This window comes from Pelophylax lessonae (assembly GCF_965119305.1).
Source record: "Pelophylax lessonae genome assembly, chromosome: 7".
In the NCBI taxonomy this organism is placed as follows: Eukaryota; Metazoa; Chordata; class Amphibia; order Anura; family Ranidae; genus Pelophylax; species Pelophylax lessonae.
Window position 1 is genome coordinate 178,406,303 of NC_138774.1, and position 19,034 is coordinate 178,425,336.

General features: G+C 41.2%; 1 protein-coding gene across 1 annotated transcript in view; it reads left to right on the plus strand.

The window, feature by feature from the left end:
• The window catches only part of C5 (complement C5), a 129,686-nt gene that overhangs the window by 53,274 nt on the left and 57,378 nt on the right, over window positions 1-19,034 (plus strand). Inside the window, exons 11-21 of the mRNA XM_082263322.1 lie at window positions 3,933-4,124; window positions 4,204-4,407; window positions 6,878-7,087; window positions 7,218-7,367; window positions 8,936-9,065; window positions 10,297-10,359; window positions 12,911-13,129; window positions 13,729-13,819; window positions 14,496-14,578; window positions 15,150-15,289; window positions 18,114-18,332. Coding sequence (XP_082119448.1) covers window positions 3,933-4,124; window positions 4,204-4,407; window positions 6,878-7,087; window positions 7,218-7,367; window positions 8,936-9,065; window positions 10,297-10,359; window positions 12,911-13,129; window positions 13,729-13,819; window positions 14,496-14,578; window positions 15,150-15,289; window positions 18,114-18,332 — 1,701 coding nt within the window. The remainder of the gene's footprint in view (window positions 1-3,932; window positions 4,125-4,203; window positions 4,408-6,877; window positions 7,088-7,217; window positions 7,368-8,935; window positions 9,066-10,296; window positions 10,360-12,910; window positions 13,130-13,728; window positions 13,820-14,495; window positions 14,579-15,149; window positions 15,290-18,113; window positions 18,333-19,034) is intronic.

Genomic DNA, 19,034 nt, shown 5'->3' on the forward strand with positions numbered 1-19,034 from the left:
TAAAGTGCACTTATACATGTGAGTGAATTTACTGCATGTGTGGAATTGGTTTTAATAAATGTTGGAACGTGATAAAGCACCAAGGAGTTTTTATGTTTCCCTTTACTCTGATAACTAGATGAGAGAGCAGGCACCTTTTGGAGTTTGAGGCTGATAGATCCTGTAATGGAAAACAAGTGTGTTTTGACCTGTTGCAACATATCGGTCAAAAAGCGACTTTGGGGGAGATTTACAAAAGAGCATGAAAAATCTGGTTCGGCTCTACATAGAAATCAATCAGCTTCCAGGTTATATTGTCAAAGCTTAAAACCCTTTCAATCTCTTAAAGTGTTTGTTACCCTAACAAACAAAAAAAGTGCTTGTGCTGTCTAATCTGCCCCTCTAGAAACTGTAAAAAACCTGGCTGATCCTGCCACTTCCTATGTCCCCCTCTTTATCCTGACCATAATAATCATGGCTGCTGAGCCCTGATTACTGTGGTCTGCCTGCGTGCCTCCGTCATCCGCTATTGTCTCTTCTCTGGCCTCCCCCATCCTCTCCGCTCCCTGCCTGTCAGCTTGGGAGTCTGTGTCTCTGTCTCCGCCCCCCTCCCTGCTGTTGCTAATAGAAAAAGTACAATGTCACTGCCAGCCCCTCTCTTTCAAGCTCCCATCCTGCACTGTATAAGTGTGTAAGAAACAAAGGCTCTGAAAAAGCTTCAGGCTGGTCACGTGACTCTTGGCCGCTCTGATAACACAATCCAGGGCTACAGCAGGAGGAGTTGAGTGGCCAGCTCGGCGGTCACGTGACTCCCGGCGGATGTCAGAGGGGGAGCTCGGCTCCTCCTACTGTAGTCCTGGGTAGTAGTAGCAGAGTAGCCGGGAGTCACATGACCACCTTGAAGATACTTCACAAAAAGGTATTTAGACACTTCTTTTCTTGCAAACACTTATGCAGTTCACAATGGGAGCTTGAAAGAGAGGGGCTGGCAGCAAGGCATAATTTAGGGTTAAAAACCCTTTAAATTCCCCATCTGGTATTTGAGCACAAGTAGTGGTGGAGTGAACAAAGGAAAACCTGTGGTGTTTTTTGTCCCCACAGTGTGGAGTGGACTAGCAAAAATGCACAGAGAGACTGTTAACTGCACAGTATAAAGTGGACTAATTATTAAAGACACACAGATACACTTTTTTTCATTTTTATTTTTTTATGATATATGCTTTTTATTATCATAATAGAATATTGTATTGCATTATTAATCACTGGTCTATAAAAGCATTATTGGAAAGGAGTAGTGCAGCACTGTTTTTCACATATACAGGCAGTCCCCGGGTTACCAACAACAGTTCTGTAGGTTTGTTCTTAAAGTATCACTAAAGGCAAAACTTTTTTTTTTTTAGTTTTCGACAGAGTTCAGAGGGATTAGAACACCTGTCAGTTTTTATTAGCCATCTGTGCCCTTGTTAAAGAGATTAACCCTCTCTATTTGTCCTGCTTACCATTATCATGGAGGCTGGCTTCACACTGTCCAATTCGCATGACAGGAGACTGTGCCTGGTTCTCTATGGAGCCGGCTTGCAGAAAAGTCTTGTGCGTCTTCTGGTCTGTTTCAGGTCCCAATTCAGTCAAAACTTCGGATTTAATTTGAACCTCAAACGGTGCACAGGGACGCACCGGACTCCCTGCTGCGAGCAGCTCCGAATTCAGTGTGAATCCAGCCTTACAGTGAAAGTAAAAGAAAACCCCAAATTTTGTGATGTCCCCAGAAAAGTAATAGAGGGGAAATCTTCCATATGGCGCACTAGCTCTGGTGACCTGGGGGTTTTCGAGGAATTCCCTTAATTTGCAGGGATTTCCTCTCACTTCCTGTTCAGCTATGGGAAAGGAAGTGAAGGAAAATCTCTGCAATGGGACACAGGGCTAAAAAAAAAAAAAAAAAATCTGACAGAGGTTATAACCCTCCCGTAGTTTATCTAAAATTAAAAAAAAAAGTTTTGTCCATAATATTGCTTTAAGTTGAATTTGTATGTAAGTTGGAACAGGTCAATTTTTTGAGTGTAACTTCAGCCACAAAATAATTTATATGTTTTTTGGATAGCATACGGAAGGGTTAACACTCCTGTAATGTTTGATTTTCTGTCTGTGCCCCTGTTCAGAAGACTTTACCTCACTTTCTGTGCCTGTAACAATTGGATTTTGAAAATTTTGAGTTGTCGTGGAAACAAGGATTGGTGTTAAAGCTTCAGTAGAGACACCTTTTTCCCATGATAACTCTTACAGTAGTGAATTTCCCTTCCTAGGGGGTAGATTTCCTCTCACTTCCTGTGGTCTCCTTCCGTTTGTAAGTATGAGTCGTATGTAAGTCGAATATATGTAATTTGGGGACTGCCTGTATTCATTTATTAGTGTTTGAGTGAAACTGAGTGATTGCAGCTACTCTGTAGTTAACCACTTGTGTACTGGGCACTTAAACCCCCCTCCTGCCCAGGCCAATTTTCAGCTTCAGCACTGTCGCAGGTGAGGAGTACAAAGAAACGTGTGTCTTGCCTACAGTCAAGCATGGTGGTGGGAGTGTCATTGTCTGGGGCTGCATGAGTGTTGCTGGCACTGGGGAGCTACAGTTCATTGAGGGAATCATAAATGCCAGAATGTTCTGTGACATACTGAAGCAGAGTCTCTTCGGAGACTGGGCCGCAGGGCAGTATTCCAACATGACAGCAACCCCAAAACACCTCCAAGATTACCACTGCCTTGCTAAAGAAGCTGAGGGTAAAGGTGATGGACTGGCCAAGCATGTCTCCAGACCTAAACCCTATTGAGCATCTGTGGGGCATCCTCAAACGGAAGGTGGAGGAGCGCAAGGTCTCTAACATCCACCAGCTCTGTGATGTCATCATGGAGGAGTGGAAGAGGACTCCAGTGGAAATCTGTAAGGCTCTGGTGAACTCCATGCTCAAGAGGGTTAAGGCAGTGTTGGAAATTAATTATGGCCACACAAAATATTGACACTTTGGGCCCAATTTGGACATTTGCACTTAGGGGTGTACCCACTTTTGTTGTCAATGGTTTAGACATTAATGGCTGTGTGTTGAGTTATTTTGAGGGGACAGCAAAATGTAACTGTTATACAAGCTGTACACTCACTACCTTACATTGTAGCAAAGTGTCATTTCTTCAGTATTGTCACATGAAAAGATATCATAACATATTTACAAAAATGTGAGGGGTGTACTCACTTTTTTGAGATACTGTACCACTCCTGCCTGCCAGTGATGGTGCCCTACCTTTTATTCTAGTCTCTATTATGACACAGACTGATGTTGCTCAACTCCAGTCAGCAAGGAACCCCATCAGTATGTTTCCCCTTTTCTCTTCCCTGTTTATAAATTCTAGGAGATGATATTTACTGCAGTTCTCTTACACAGATTATTAGTAGTGTCGGTTCACACTAACGCGGCACGACTTCGGGGGCGACCTGTGAAGTCGCGTGCACCGCGACTTCGGCGCGACTTGCACGGACTTCATATAATGAATGTCTATGCAAGTCGCTCCAATGTCGCCCCCCGAAGTAGTACAGGACACTTTTTCTCGAGTCGCTCCTATTAGAACGGTTCCCGTAGCACACAATGGACCGCGACTTGTCAGGCTGACCAGTCGCCTGACAAGTCGCGGTAGTGTGAATGGGGTCTTAATGTAGCTGAACCCATACCTGGTAGTCAGAAAACTTTGCTCTGTTAGTGGGCCTTGGAAAGCAGAGAATGATTGGTGCATATATCTGGTCAGTATGGTGTAGAGAGATGGAATACAATGGCACAAACATTTGGCATGGTATTGTGCAGATGAATAAGGATGTATTGAATAGTCTGAACTGTCTGGGATGGGGCACTGGTACAGTACAGTACATATACCCTGTGTTTATTTGTGGTACTGTTCACACACTTCTTTCTCATCAGGTTCAGGTAAAAGACACTTTGGACAACCCCGTACCAAAAATCCCCCTTGTTCTAACTGGTGATTTTATCCAAGAAAATGGTGAATCTACCCCTGTTGATAACGGTGAAGCAATAACACAAAATACTGACATCAAAGGGACATCTATGTTTGTGATCAACATCCCAACAGATGTCACAGCCTTTGATTTTAAGGTGAGTTCTACTAGATGATAAATAATAGGGGACCTCCTTCAAATGCTGCTATAAAATGTCTTCTTTTCTTTTTCTCCAGATCAAAACAGTTGATCCAAATCTTCAAGAGGAAAACCAAGCACTGGCTGAGTTTCAAGCCACGTCCTATAAGTCACTGTCTAAGAGCTACTTGTACATTGACTGGGCAAGAGAGAGTAAAGTCCTCCAAGTCGGCAGTTTTCTAAATGTCAACATATTTCCAAAAAGTCCTTACCTACACAAGCTAACACACTACAGTTACTTGGTATGTCTTCATGGATTTAAAAGACTTGTAAAACCCAGTTAATTTTGAGACTTGAAGGAACACACTTTCTTCACACATTTATGTAGTACAAACACGCTCTTCCTCTCAAATACCAAGACCTACCAATACGTATTTTGGAGGAAACTGACACAAACAGATAATAGTAAGGGCAACTGATCCTAGGACCCTATCACTGTAAGTGCATGTTTGCACAGTACGGGGTTTTATGCTTGATGAACATATCACTTTTCCCAAAACCTATTGTTCAGTTGCACACAGCCCAGTCTGCAGCAGTTTTCACCACCCACTGTAGAAGCCAAGTATAAAAAACATAGGCGTTAGGTAGGGGTTATATAGCCAAATAATGTGGAGGCAACTGCACTGCTTTTGTAAGAGCTATATACTGAACCATGCAGCCCTTAGCTGACTGCATCTGCTATCCTGCATATTTGACATTCACGGGAAATCTGTAGACCTCAAATTCAGCACTGACCTATACACCAAACAGGCATTAGAAGATACAGTAAGTCTTGGACAGTCTTTCTTGGCCAATGTGTGATCACTGTTACCTGTACCAAACAAGAAAAATTATTCTTTACAAGCGTATTAGATTACATTTGGACTTTCCACTGATAGGATCATATGCTTAAAGCCTCGTACACACGCAACGAATTTCCGCCGACTGGTCGTCCGTCTTTTGCCCAGAGTGCGTGTCTGTTGGTTGGAATGTGCTCTAGACTGCACTCGAATTTTCCGCACGACAGAATTCTACTTCAGAAGTGATGTCATGTGTTGGATTGCTTTGTATGTGTTCTTTCTCTCTGAGCATGCCTAGTCTTGCTCATAAGATTTTTCCCCATCGAAATCTGTACTAATGAGACGAAAATCGGACGTGTTTTGACGGAGGACAAAAATTATATAGCCTGCACACCAGGATTTTTTCAGCCGAAAAGTCGGAGTCGGTTGTCGGAAGCACCATACTAACAAGCCGAAAATCGGCAGATCGGACGTCGGACGAAATTTCCCGGCCGAATTTCTACTCGTGTGTACGGGGCTTTAGAGTAAATGAGAGTAAATGGAATTTCTTTTATCAGTGTCCAACATTGACAGCTAGTTGTCAGAGAATTCTATCTTTAAGATTTCTATGTCAGATTATAAAGCACAACTAGAAATTGTTGATGAATGCTTCCATACAGTTTCTTAGTTTGCCAATAAACAAACTAGCCTTTTAACCCCTTTACCACTAGAGCATTTTGCTGTCTTACGTCTGGGCCACTTTTTGCGATTCGGCGCTGTGCAACTTTAACTGACAATTGCGCGGTCATGCGACGCCGTACCCAAACAAAATTTACGTCTTTTTTTTCCCACAAACAGAGCTTTCTTTTGGTGGTATTTGATCACCTGTGCGATTTTAACTTTTTGCGCTATAAACAAAAAAAGAGCGTTTATTTTGAAAAAATAACAATATTTTTAACATTTTTTTATATGAAATTCCCCCCCAAAAAAATGTAAAAACCAATTTTTTTTAAAATTTTTGGCCAATTTGTTTTCTGCTACCCATGTTTGGTAAAAAAAAATCGCAATAAGCATATTTTGATTGGTTTGCGCAAAAGTTATTGCGTTTACTAACTAAGGGAAAGATTTATGTCATTTTTGGTGGTTTTTTTTTTTAACGCGTAATGGCGGCGATCTGCGTTTTTTTTTTTGCGGGACTGCGACATTGCGGCGGACAGATCGGACCCTTGACTGACATTTTTGACACTTTTGGGGGTACCAGTGACATTACTGCAGTAATCAGTGCTATAAATATGCACTGTTACTGTAAAAATGACACTGGCAGGGAAGGGGTTAATTTTATTGGAGAGGGAGGGGTTAATGTATGCCTGGTGCTTACTAACGTGTTGGGGGGGGGGAGGTGACTGAGTGAGCCAGGGACAGATCGGATGTTCAGCTATGCTGAACACTCCGATCTGTCACTCCCTGTCACTTAGGAGATCCGCCCGCTCTGTTTACACAGGCGGGCGGATCTCTAAACTGGATTCCCCGGCGATCGGGGCAGAGCAGCGGCGATCGCCACCGCTCCTCCCCTGACCCGACTCCCGCTGTGAATGAAAACAGCGAGCGCCGCCTACAGGGGAGGAGTCTCCGAGGACGATAACGAGCCACTGTGCCGCAGTAGCAGCACAGTGGCTAGTGCTAAAGTGGTTAAAGTGATCATCTCATTATCTGCCCTGAGGTGATCTTTGCACACACATGGTCATGATAAAATGGTTAGAATTTTATATAAAATGCTCATTCATGTTATGGCAGTCAATAATAAATCAAATAATTAATAAAAATTGACAGCAAAAGAGTGATTACATCTATTCCAAGCCAACCAGTTTCTCTGTTTAGTCATCACAAGTCAAAACCCACATTTTCTTCATAGGAATTCTATAATTTAATGACTGGTGTGCTTCTGCCTACATAGATTATATCGAAGGGGAAGATACTCAAATATGACACAGTGCAACGGTTATCTGGCTCTGTCTCCCAGTATCTAAACATCCAGATAGCAGCGAATATGGTTCCATCCTTTCGTCTACTTGTATACTATATCGTTACTGGAGAATCAACTGCTGAACTTATTGCTGATTCCATCTGGGTGGAAGTCCAGGACAACTGCCTTAATAACCAGAAGGTAAGCCAGAAGTATAGAAGATCACATCAGAAGTTTATATCAGAAAAGGGCTGACATGGCATGCTACTGCTTGTAGTTCCTATCAAGAACATTGAACTCTGATTTCATATACTTCTTCTGTATCTTTCAGGTTAAACTGAGCGTGCCTAGTGATACCTTCAAGCCAAAAGAAAACATAACGCTTAATGTGAATGCCCTAACTGGCTCCATAGTGGCATTGTCTGCTGTTGATGTCTCTATTTTTGATGTCACAAAAAAGTCCCAGAGACCTCTGGAAAGAGTTAAGTAAAAATAAAAACTAGCATAACTGCTTATGAGCAGAGTCAATTACAGCAAATAAAAAAAAAGACAAAAGCTTATTCCATGCTGTCTGCAAACGTCTCTAAAGATATTTGTAATATTTCAGTTATGGAGATGTAGGGAGATATACAATTAAAAATTATATAAAATCAGGGGCAATTTTTTTTGTTGTCTGAAGCCTTGGTAGTAACTTCCCCCTACTCCTTTCCCATAAAAGATTGTAAAACTATAAAAGTTACTTATTACAAGCAATGTTGATTTATTGCTTGTGTGTGTAACTGCTCCTTATGATCTTTGTGGTGTATCAGAAGAGAAACTGATCTGCTTAACCTGCTTGCCTACCACCAGGCATGGAAAATGTAAACACTATAGGGAGTCAGTTACAGTGAGTGAAAACTTTTGTGGCACATTTATTACAGTCTAGAGTTTCAAGATGGAGCTGGATGAATCCACAAGTGAATAAATAAAACTCATTTGGGTGAGGAGACAGGGATTTTATTGTTTTCTGATACCCTGATAAAGTCATAAACCAAGCCTCTACTTCTGTAGTGTTGATGTGGGTATTTGTTGACTGGCATCTCTATCACCCTTATGATTGGTAATTTACCTGATTTATGTGTTAACATCTTAATCAGCCTAATAAATTTAGTGGCTGATTGATTAGGAAATTGTATGTACGGTGCTATTTGATTAGAGGTACTTAAAGTGTTACTAAACCCAGGAGCCTGCATTCACTATATCTGTTCTCCCACAGTATACAGAACATGGAAATGCAATCATTTTAGTAAATATATACTGCTAAATACCTTTTCTAATCAGCAGTTAGAGCAGTCTTGTGATTTCTACCAGTGCCTTGTTTAGCGCTTGTAGGAAGAGTTTTCATAATGCACTGGCTGTCCTATCAGGATGCAGGACCCCTGACCCTCTGTCTGGACAGTGCTGATTGACCTTGTGCTGATCACATGCACACTCCCAAGCAAAGGAATACACACCAAACTGAGCATGTGCAGCCTGACTCCAGTAACTCTGTCTTATCTGGACATGTTATGGGGACATTGCAAGAAGAGGAGGATCTGTGGGTACAGGATCAAACAGCCTTTTTACACAATGCAAAGGATTAACCCATTGGGTTCCACAGTGAGTATAAAAAGCATGCTTTACTGCATATACATACTGATTTTACTGTTGTGGATTTAGTAACACTTTAAGTATTAGTTGACTGGAAGACAGAATCTATTAAATGCCTGTATTTGTTTGTGTATTAAATAAGCATTAGGAGTAAATATTTCACCATAAAAATCCCTCATTACCAATATCAAACCACTCTATGGTGACAGATGGCTCTGCTGCCTGTATTTTGCTGAAATAGCCCTGGCAGTCACCATACAACTGCAGCTTTTATTGTCCATTGGTGGAGATTGTATTTTACTTGTCATGTAATCTTTCACTGTTAATTTCTCAGCCATTGGCATCAGTCCAGGCTGCAATATGTGGCAGGCGATTAATACAGCTGCAAATCGCCATGTTGACATCTTTCCTTTGTGGCAGGTTCTACGCAAGATAGAGGAATCGGACTTGGGATGCGGTGCTGGCGCCGGCCAGAATAACGTGGATGTCTTCCAAACAGCTGGCCTTACATTTTTAACGAATGCCAACATCCAGGCTTCTCAGGGCTTGGGTAAGGGTGGAGTACAAGAGACCATCATCTGTATTTGTAATAACAGCAAAAGTCAAAATATTTCTATTGTAACATAGGCATCTCTTATTTAACCTATTTTGTTATTGTTCATCTTTGTTGCTGTTCCACAAATGTGTGTGAATTGAGCATCAGAAAATTGTAAATCATGCATGTGCATTGGAGAAAATTGGAGTACATGTATAGGTTATCTATCTCTAGAATTATTGTCTCCCTCATTGTACAGTATACAGTACAGAACCACCTTACAACTGCCCTTGCACTTGTCTCCCACTGTGGAGACCTGGAAAAGCATCATCATCTGCCCCCTGCATCCAATTCCCCCCGGGAGGTATTGAAAAGTATTATCTACTCCTTACACCCATTTGCAACCCTGGTGGAAAGTGTCATCTGCCCTGTACCCTTTTCACACCCTGATAGCAATGAAAAGTATAATCTGCCCCTTACACCACACCCACTTCTTATTTGCCCCCTGTAGCCATCTTCTACCTTAGAGGCATTGAAAAATTATAATCTGCCTACTATACCCCTTTCCCACCCTGATAGCACTGAAAATCATAATCTACCCCTTAAACCCATCTCTCATCTAACCCTTGTACCCATCTCCCAACCTGTAGGCATTTTAAAGTACGATCTGCCCACCCCCCGGCATTCATTTCTCATCTGGTTTCACTGCAAAATATCATCTGCTCTCTGTACCCTTTTCCCACCCAGGTGGCACTAAAAATCATCAACTGCCCCCAGCACCCATCTCCTATCCAAGCATTGAACAGCACCTCCTGCCCCTGGACCCATCTTACACCCCAGCAACTTTTAAATATGGCCATGAAAAACAGATACTATTAATTAATAATTCTCAGTGGAAAGCAATTGTTTCATTTATTAACTGTAAAATCAAGGGGGTTAAGGCAGACAGTGAGGAGGTGATACAACACCTCCACCCCACCTGTCAAATGTTCTCTGAAGATGGTTCTATCCTCCAGAAGAGGCTTATTTCTGTTGTAGGGGGAGACAGCACAAACAGCACTTTAGTCATTTCCCCAATAGCTAGAAATAAACAATTCCAATTAAACTCGTAAACTGAAGATAACCCACAGAAGAAAATAAATGCAATCAGTAAGTTGCTGGAGGGGGATTAAAGGCAAAAAAGTCATCACAGGGTGCATACTGCTTTGGTTGTCATTCTACCCACAATTCCATTTCATTTTCTCAGATTGGAAGTGTGATGCAATATTAAGAAGCAAAAGATCACTGGAGGATGAAATCAAGAAAGAAGGTAATTTGTGAGATTCCTAGAAATACAATTGCAAATAATTAAAGTAAAAACTCCAGCCAACATTTTCTTTTCGTTTTGAATGCAGTAAGAAAGGGTTAGAGCGTCTGTCAATTTTTTTTATCCTCGTCTGGAAAATCTTCTCACTGTTTAAAATATTCCACCACAGCCGGATGTAGCGTGCAACAGTGGGTGTGGCTGAAGTGAAGATAGTGGGGGTAGGACTAGAACCAAGAACACCTTGACTGCATTTTCATGGGCTCAGTGTATGTAAACCCCTGCAATGAACTTCTCTTATGGCTATCTGATTGCATTAGGAAAACTTGCAGACAGCAAGTGAAATGGTCGTTGGCTGGATGAATGTTAGCGGTTTTTAAAATATGTTGTTTTTTTTGCTACGGCTTAAAAAAAGAAGCTGGTGAAGCTGAGAATGCCCTTGTGGTATTTTCTTTTGAAACTTCTCTTTCTTGCTCTCAAGTAGAAAAAAATACCTGTCAATTCTGCCAGAAATCCTGTGAGCTGAAAACTTTCTGAGCTCTTTGCCTATACACAAAGAGGAGTTAAAGTGGTTCTAAAGGCAGAAGGTTTTTTATCCTAATGCATTCTATACATTAAGATAAAAAAACCTTCTGTGTGCAGCAGCACCCCTCAGTCCCCCTAATACTTACCTGAGCCCCACCGCGATCCAGCGATGTTGCACAAGAGCCTCGACTGTCCAGGACTCCTCATTGGCTGCCCATATGGAAGAAAAATGTATTTCCAATATATTTAGGGAAAAAATATTTTGAAATATATTGAATATGGCCAAAATTGTAGCATTTCAAATATATTTCCATTTTTCTTGGATAAAAATTTTAGAAATATATTGAATATGGCCAAAATTGTAGCATTTCAAATATATTTCAAATATAATTGGGAAAAATAAAAAATGTTTATTTAGAATATATTTTTTATATATTTTTCTTCCATGTGGGTGAGACTGCACCATTGGCTCCCCCTTATCAGGTACCGGGTTCTTTAGGCCAATGGAGAAAGGGCTTCCCTTGCGGCTAAGTTCCGGACTCTCCTGGAGGTGAGAAAAGAGGAGTCGGGCACAAAGTAGCCCAGGTCGTCTGTGGAGTTGCATGCAGGAGGACTCAGGGATACTGCTGATGGATTGAGCAGAGGCTGTAGGCAGATGGTGCCTGTGAGGTGTGACAAATCTGTAGAATCACTGTGTCCGAAGGATAGTCGGTACAAGCCAGGATCAGAAACCAGGTGGGTAACAGAGCAGACAAAGTCAGGTGGGAAGCCGAGATCAAAAACAAGAGTGCAGGCAGAGGGTATCCGTAAGACAAGTCGGGGGTCAAGGACTGGAGCAAGCAAGAGAAAAGTCAGAAACAAGCTGGGTCGGTAACTAAGGATCACAGGAGCAAGGAATCACAGGAACACAGGTAACAAGCTGAAGTTCAATCAGCAACTTCAACAACTGGCAAACTTCCTTATAAAGGCCCATGTGAAGTGCTGGTGGAGATGCTGGGTCCTAGAGTCCTTCACCTACCATTGGTACCCTGATGGATGCTGGGTCCTAGAGTTCTTCCCCTGCTGTTGATAACCTGACACCCCCGCTATCAATCAAAGTCAATGACCCAATAAGGAGAGAGAGGATGAGGCTGAGCCACGGTTCCGTGTCTGAATGGACACACAGAGCAGCGGCTCGGCTCGGGTGCACCCATAGCAAGCTGCTTTCTGTGGGGCCACTCAGCAGGAGGGAGGGGCCAGAAGCGCCAATGACCTGAGAAGAGGAGAATCTCTGCACAGAGCAAGTACGTATGATACGTTTGCTTTTTTTAAACAAAAAAAAAGTAAAACGAGACCTGCTTCTGTTTAACAGAGAGGAGTATACACAGACTAAAATTTGGCTGGTTCAGCAGGATTTTTGGAACATGTATACCCTGGCTTTATAGGGGTGAGGGGTGGGAGGATAGATAAGCAGGGGTTTTCGTTCTTTCAAGTTCATTTGAAATGAAGTGGGCAGGACTGACAGCGCATTCTTAGGAACTCAGAGCCAAATATACCTTGGGATTATTTTTTTTTTCTAAAGACAAATAGACTGCGAACTTTGCAGTGCTTAGTGAATGTGATGAAGTTCTGTTTACTTCCATCATCTAATCATGTGAAAGCAAAATGCTGTTTTTTTTTTTGTTCCTTCATTTTCTTTTTTCCTGGTTGGGTATTATTTAGAAAGTGAAGCTTCACCACCAGGGTTTTTTTGTTCTGTGGGAATGCAAGGGGACATAGTTCTGGCACCTCCAGCACTGAATGTATGTAATGGCAAGGGGCGCTGGGGTGTGCTAGAGGATTTATTGATGTTGGCTGCTGGGGGATCTATTTTTGTGTGGGGGTCTTTTGCTGCTGGATGGGTGCTGGGGTGGGTAGCTAATTGTTGAAAGGCACTCCACTGACTGGATGTGTCGTGAGTCAGTTTAAACAGATACACTTTCACATTCCATGTTTTCATTTCTGGATATCCTTTTTTAATTCCTAAATACATGTACATGTTCTCCCCTTACAGCCAGCAAATTCCTGAATAAAAGTGTTAGAAACTGCTGCATGGCTGGTGGGACCAATTTAATCAATGAAAATGAGTGTAAGAAAGGAGTCGAGCGAGTCCAGAAACTGAAACCAAATTTCCCAATGTGTGCAAAAGTGTTTGCAAAATGCTGCCAGCAGGCCAGAGAGCTGAAAGCAATTCTAGACAAGCAGAAAAAAGAACTGCAACTTGGAAGAATGTGTAAGATTTGTCCTACTGTACCAGATTATTGTTATTATTATAGGTTTGTATAACTTATATATTCTGCTGTACTATACAGAGCACAATATACTCTTCAAATCAGTCTGTACAGCAGAGGAGCTCCCACTGTCTACAATCATACTCTTTTATACATTTATGTACCTTTGACATAATCGGCAGTGCTGTACAAAAATACTGAACCATTCATCAATCTCTGCACCAAAGGAGCTTATTCTCCAATGTTCCACCACAGTTACACACTATTATTATTATACATTTATATAGCTCTGACATATTCCACAGTGCTGTGTTGAGAACGCTAAAGCATTCCCATTTGTCTCTGAATCAGAGAAGCTTATACTCTAATATCCACATTCATGTCCACCACAGTCATACATTGTTATGAATATACATTTATTTAGCTCTAACCTTTTTGAAAGTGCTATACAAAGAATACTGAGCCATTCACATCATCCTCTGCAGAGATTCATACACACTAAGGTCTTCACCACAGTAATACTGAATTATTTCTTTATCCACTACAAAAGGACAGATGAAGCTATACTGTATTGAAGTTGAAATATTGCTTTCTCTTTCAGATATCAGGACAGTTTTCAATCTGGATGAGCCAGAAATTCGCAGTTATTTCCCAGAAAGTTGGCTGTGGGAGGAGCACGCCATTACGGACAGGTATTCAATCTGCTTTCAATAAAATAAAATAGTGCAGCGCAAGAATCTACTAAACCTAAATTCAAAAATAATATATTCAAAAAGGTACATCTCATAGGAGCCTCATTAACATCAACACTGATCCTATGAGATGGACCTTTTATAAATATATATTTTTTTATGAATTTAGGTTTGGTAGATTCTTGCACTGCACTATTTTATTTTATTGCAATCATTGAAGGTGTTGTGTATTAACCTTGAAGTGTTCAGCTTGCATGTTTAGTTATTAGGTATATTATGATTTGTGCTTAATATTATTTTTATTTCATTTGATTCAATGTGCTTTGTAGACAAAATCCTGAAGGATACTACAGTTAGGTTTTTAAGACATTGAATAGAAAGGCCAGCTATGTGTCATCCTCAGTAGTGTCTATATAATTAGCATCTACATGGCTGTCAATTATCTGCAAGCTATACCACATTGATACACTGTGCCAAACATTGTAGCGTTTCTGAAAATACACTGTTTTTCTTCTTGTGATCAGTTTAGGAATACATGTTGCATAGCAATGTTGTGCCTTAATATTTATTACGAAAATCTGTGACAGATCATACCTTTAAAAAAAAGGTTGCATTATTAATTCTGTTATATACTGTATTCCATTCTAAATGATTAGGATTGTCTGTTTTCCCCTAGAGGTGGCAGTAAGAAAGTGGATATAAGTCTTCCAGACTCTCTCACTACCTGGGAAGTGCAAGGAGTCAGCATGTCTGATAAAGGTGAATGTCTGTCTGAATCTCAGTATATGAACTGTCCTTCCCACAATAATAGGAATTAATGTAGCCACGTTGCACCTCCTAGTGGCTAACTACACTAATACACTAGCCTAGTTTCAAAATGCCAACCTAATCGCTCTCTTCGTTCCTCTCAAAACCTCCTGCTCTCTAGCTCCCTCTTCACCTCCTACATGCTCGCCTCCAGGACTTTTCCAGAGCCTCTCCAATCCTATGGAACTCCTTACCCTTATCTGTCTGATTATCTCCTACTCTATTAGCTTTTAGGCAATCTCTGAAAACCCTCCTTTTCAGAGAAGCCTATCCTACCCACACCTAACAAATATACCTCCATTTTCTCCATCAGCCCATCCCCCACGGTTGTTGCCTTTGGTTTCACTTGACCCTCCCTTCTAGATTGTAAGCTCTAACGAGCAGGGCCCTCTAGTTCCTCCTGTTCTGAATTGTATTGTAACTGTATTGTCTTCCCTCACATTGTAAAGCGCTGCGCAAACTGTTGGCACTATATAAATTCTGTATAATAATAATAATACTTCATTTGGATGTTATCTTCTAGGTATCTGTGTTGCTGATCCGCTGACATTTATCGTGTTTAAAGACTTGTTTTTGGACGTGCAACTTCCCTACTCCGTTGTACGAGGGGAGCAAGTTCAGATCAAAGTGACCGTTTACAACTACCAACCTTACAAAGTTAAGGTAATGATGGCACGCATTTTTGGTTTAACACTGGAGAGACCTGACATTTACTTCATGCCAGCTTACAAAAAGTAAACCTGTCACACCAAAAAAGTTAAAAAAAAAGAATGGAATTCCCACCAGGTGGCACTACAAGCTAGGGATCGACTGATTATCGGCAAAGCCGATATATCAAAGGCCGATATGCACTCTCCCTGATATATCGGAATCGGCCACCAAGCTGACCGATATTGCCGATATTTCGGGAAAGTGCTTGTACCGGAGTGATGCCTGCAGCTAGAGGCATCAACCCGGTACCGGCGTCCATAGCCGACGGTCGGCTGTGCAGCTGAGAAGCCGCTCGGCTATCATTACAAGGAGCGGGAGGGGACGTCCCCCCCCCTCCCACCGCCTTCCGCGGGAGACCCGGGCAACCAGCCTGCACGGCCCCCAAAGATCCGATCAAAGCCGCATTCGGCTCTGATCGGGTCTCCATGCAAAAACCCTGGAAGTGCTGTCATGACATCACTACCGGGTACTGGTGCCAGATTCAAAAAATGACAGCATTCAAAACAGCCAAACTTGGTGTTTTGAATGCTTTTAAGTGCAGAGGAGGGGTTTGGGGTCCTTTAGACCCCCAGATCCCTCCACAAGAGTACCTGTCAAAGAAAAAAAACATTTTTTTTTAAAATGCACGAAAATATCGGCCCATATCGGCCAATACCGATATGCATTGACCAAAATATCAGTATCGGTATCGGCAACGAAAAACCGATATTGGTCGATCACTACTACAAGCCACCCTCATCGCCCACACTATCCTACAATCCAAAGTTTTACCCTAAGTTGGCAATTAAGAGGTTTCTCCCTTGGTTGGAGGATTGCGTTACTGGGGTGGGGGATTCAGGAACTTTACGTGGGGAATTCCTGAACATCTGGGGGCTCCCAGGGGAGTAGCCTTCATTGGGGTTCTAAGGCTATGCTACACATAGCCACACACATTGGTGAATAACTGGCCTCAGATCTGGTTATTCATTTTATGGCAGATGACCCACCATACACCATAATGATCACTTTTTAGTTCAAATTGGATTCTATTTGAGAATGATAATAGTAATATAATTCTCTATAAAACAACTACTTTCAGTAAAAAAAAAACAAAATGCACAAGATTGATTAAAAAAATAGAATACGAGTTAGATCAGTCACAGAAACAAATCATTATTTCATGAAAACATCCAGAAATGTTTTTGTCTAATCGACTGGGTTTGTTCCAAAACAAATACAAGCAGTCTACACATCCATGTTATATCATCGTTAGGGCTTTTTGTTGATGGCATTTGTTTAGATGCTTCTGAGATTATTCCGAGTTCATTAACAGGTACAAAGTCAACCTGAACTGCTTCCAGGAGATTTTGCATTCCCATAATTTCTATTTGAATGTAATCATTACGCTATATACAGTAATTCTGTTTATCTAGATAACATATAGTTGTAAATTTCCCAAACATTGCTTGACAATATTGCCATGCTTTCTTTCTGATTTCAAGATTTGTAAGGGAATGTAAAAATTGCTTGAAGCAAACACAAGACATTGGCACAGGTATATAGGGACTTTGCCAACAGCTTTCAAAGGGCAAATGCAGAGTGCTTTTGACACCAGGTTGAGATGCTTCTGAGATCATTCAGATTTCATTGCAGATGCATTTAAATACCTGCTAAAAGATCAAAACTATTTGAGCTCTTGGTAAGATTCTCTAAGTGAACAGACGTTACTATTTTTTAGTTGTCAGGTACAGTCTCACTGATGACAGAACTAGCCTGGTGTTGCAGCTGGTTCACTATGAGCAACTCTGTAGCATCTACAGAGGTAGTTGTTGATTTAGGGTCACCAGTTTCACATAGTATGAACATAAGTATTGTGATGCAGGATCTCCATATTACCTTTTGAAGGTTTGGTCCTGCCACCATCAATAGTAGGGTATCTCTTTTGAGTTACCATTGCATGAGCTTTGAGAGATGACGGGGATGTCTCAAATTCTTTCAACAATATTTTTTGAGCGTGCATCCTGTTTTTTAGTGGAACGAGGAGCACTGAAACCAACCTAACCTTGTTCGGTCCTTTGGGCATAGGCGCCGTCCCTACAAACATTGAAATGTTCATGTATTTTGTGCACTCTTGTCTTTTCCCAGCAAAAGCATAGTTTTAGCATCATTGTTAAGTGGCACAATGAAGACAAAGTTTCTAAAACAGGGGTGTCCAACCTTTTGACTTTCCTGGGCCACACATAAAATACAATAACAATAATTATAGCTAATGAGCAGCAAATGTCAGGCAGATCACAAGTTAACGATCACTGATATAGATAATGTACCTCTCTGAGTGATAAAACGTATTTATTTTATATTTTTTATTATAAAAGTAAAAGAGGGCAGCATTAAACGAGTGCGATATTTGACACTGTTTTTGATAAACGAACGCATCAATATCTGGTTCAACTGATGTAGTAGAAATTCTCAATGAATTCTTAATGTGCTCATCAGATATTTTGGTTCAAAATTTGCCCTTCGTGTGCTTCATTCTTGAAAATAGTTGCTCACAAATATAGGTGCTCCCAAAAACTTATGACATGAATATAGCATTATTGTGAAGTGGGAACGTAACCCCCGCAATGGAGGGGGGTTTACTGTATGTGGGACAGAAAAACATGTATGAGGAGAGAAGTGCTGAAGCTAACAAAATCCAGTTGGCACTAGCTCCTAATGCAGGACTGAGAGTGTATTATAGGTGTGAATTGTTGATAATTATTTTCATGGGAATGGAGAATAAAATCCTTCTCTGCAGGGTTGCGTCAGCGTGTCGGTGGGTAAAGAAATCTGTCTTGTGAGCGATTCCTCCTCTGGTCGTTATGAAGGTCCAAAAGGTTGCCGTGATGAATTCCATCCGCTATCTCCAAAGGCATTTACATACAATCTTCTCCCTCTGGAGCTTGGACTCCACCCCGTCATCTTCACCCTAAATGCTCCCAAGAGGGAGATTGTGATCAAGAATCTGCGCGTGGTGGTAGGTGCTTCATTGGAAAATATTTCTGTTTTTTTCCCAAACTTCATAACCACAAATTTTTAATGTGAATTCACCCTGGTACAAATCAGCCTAAGGTAAAGTGAGCCTATGATGAAACAATACATAAGCAGAGATGACTTTCAGGGAAATTGAACATAAAATTCATCAGTGGATCCAAAGGTGTAAGCAGCTGTAGTTGTGTACAAATCTGAGCAATTTGAGCCCTAGTTCAGTAACCAGTAGCATGGTCTCATTCTTATTGTTTTATGGCAGTCCTAACGTGAAACAATGTTCCAGGGCAGTGAAGAGGATAACCAAAAAGTGTCAGCTTAGCAGGCATTGTATATACGTGTTAAGAGCTGGGTGAAAACTATACATGTTTTTGCTCCTTTTTTTATATGCTTTCATTATTTGGATAATTTATCATTTATTTTAGGAGGTATTTGTTTGGATTGCCCTTGAGTGTTCAGCTGCTAGTCCATTTATATGGTATTATATGTCCAGCGCTGAATATACCTTTATGTTTCATTATTTGGATAATACTGTAGTGTTTTTTAAACACCCATTACATTTTTTTCTTCGTGCCCTGGAAATTCTTTAGCTAGGTAACACACCCAAAACCAGAGAAGATGATGGAATTTTTGCCCCATGGATCCCCCATGAGTGAAAAGCGATGCCATAACTGAAAACATATCATTTAGA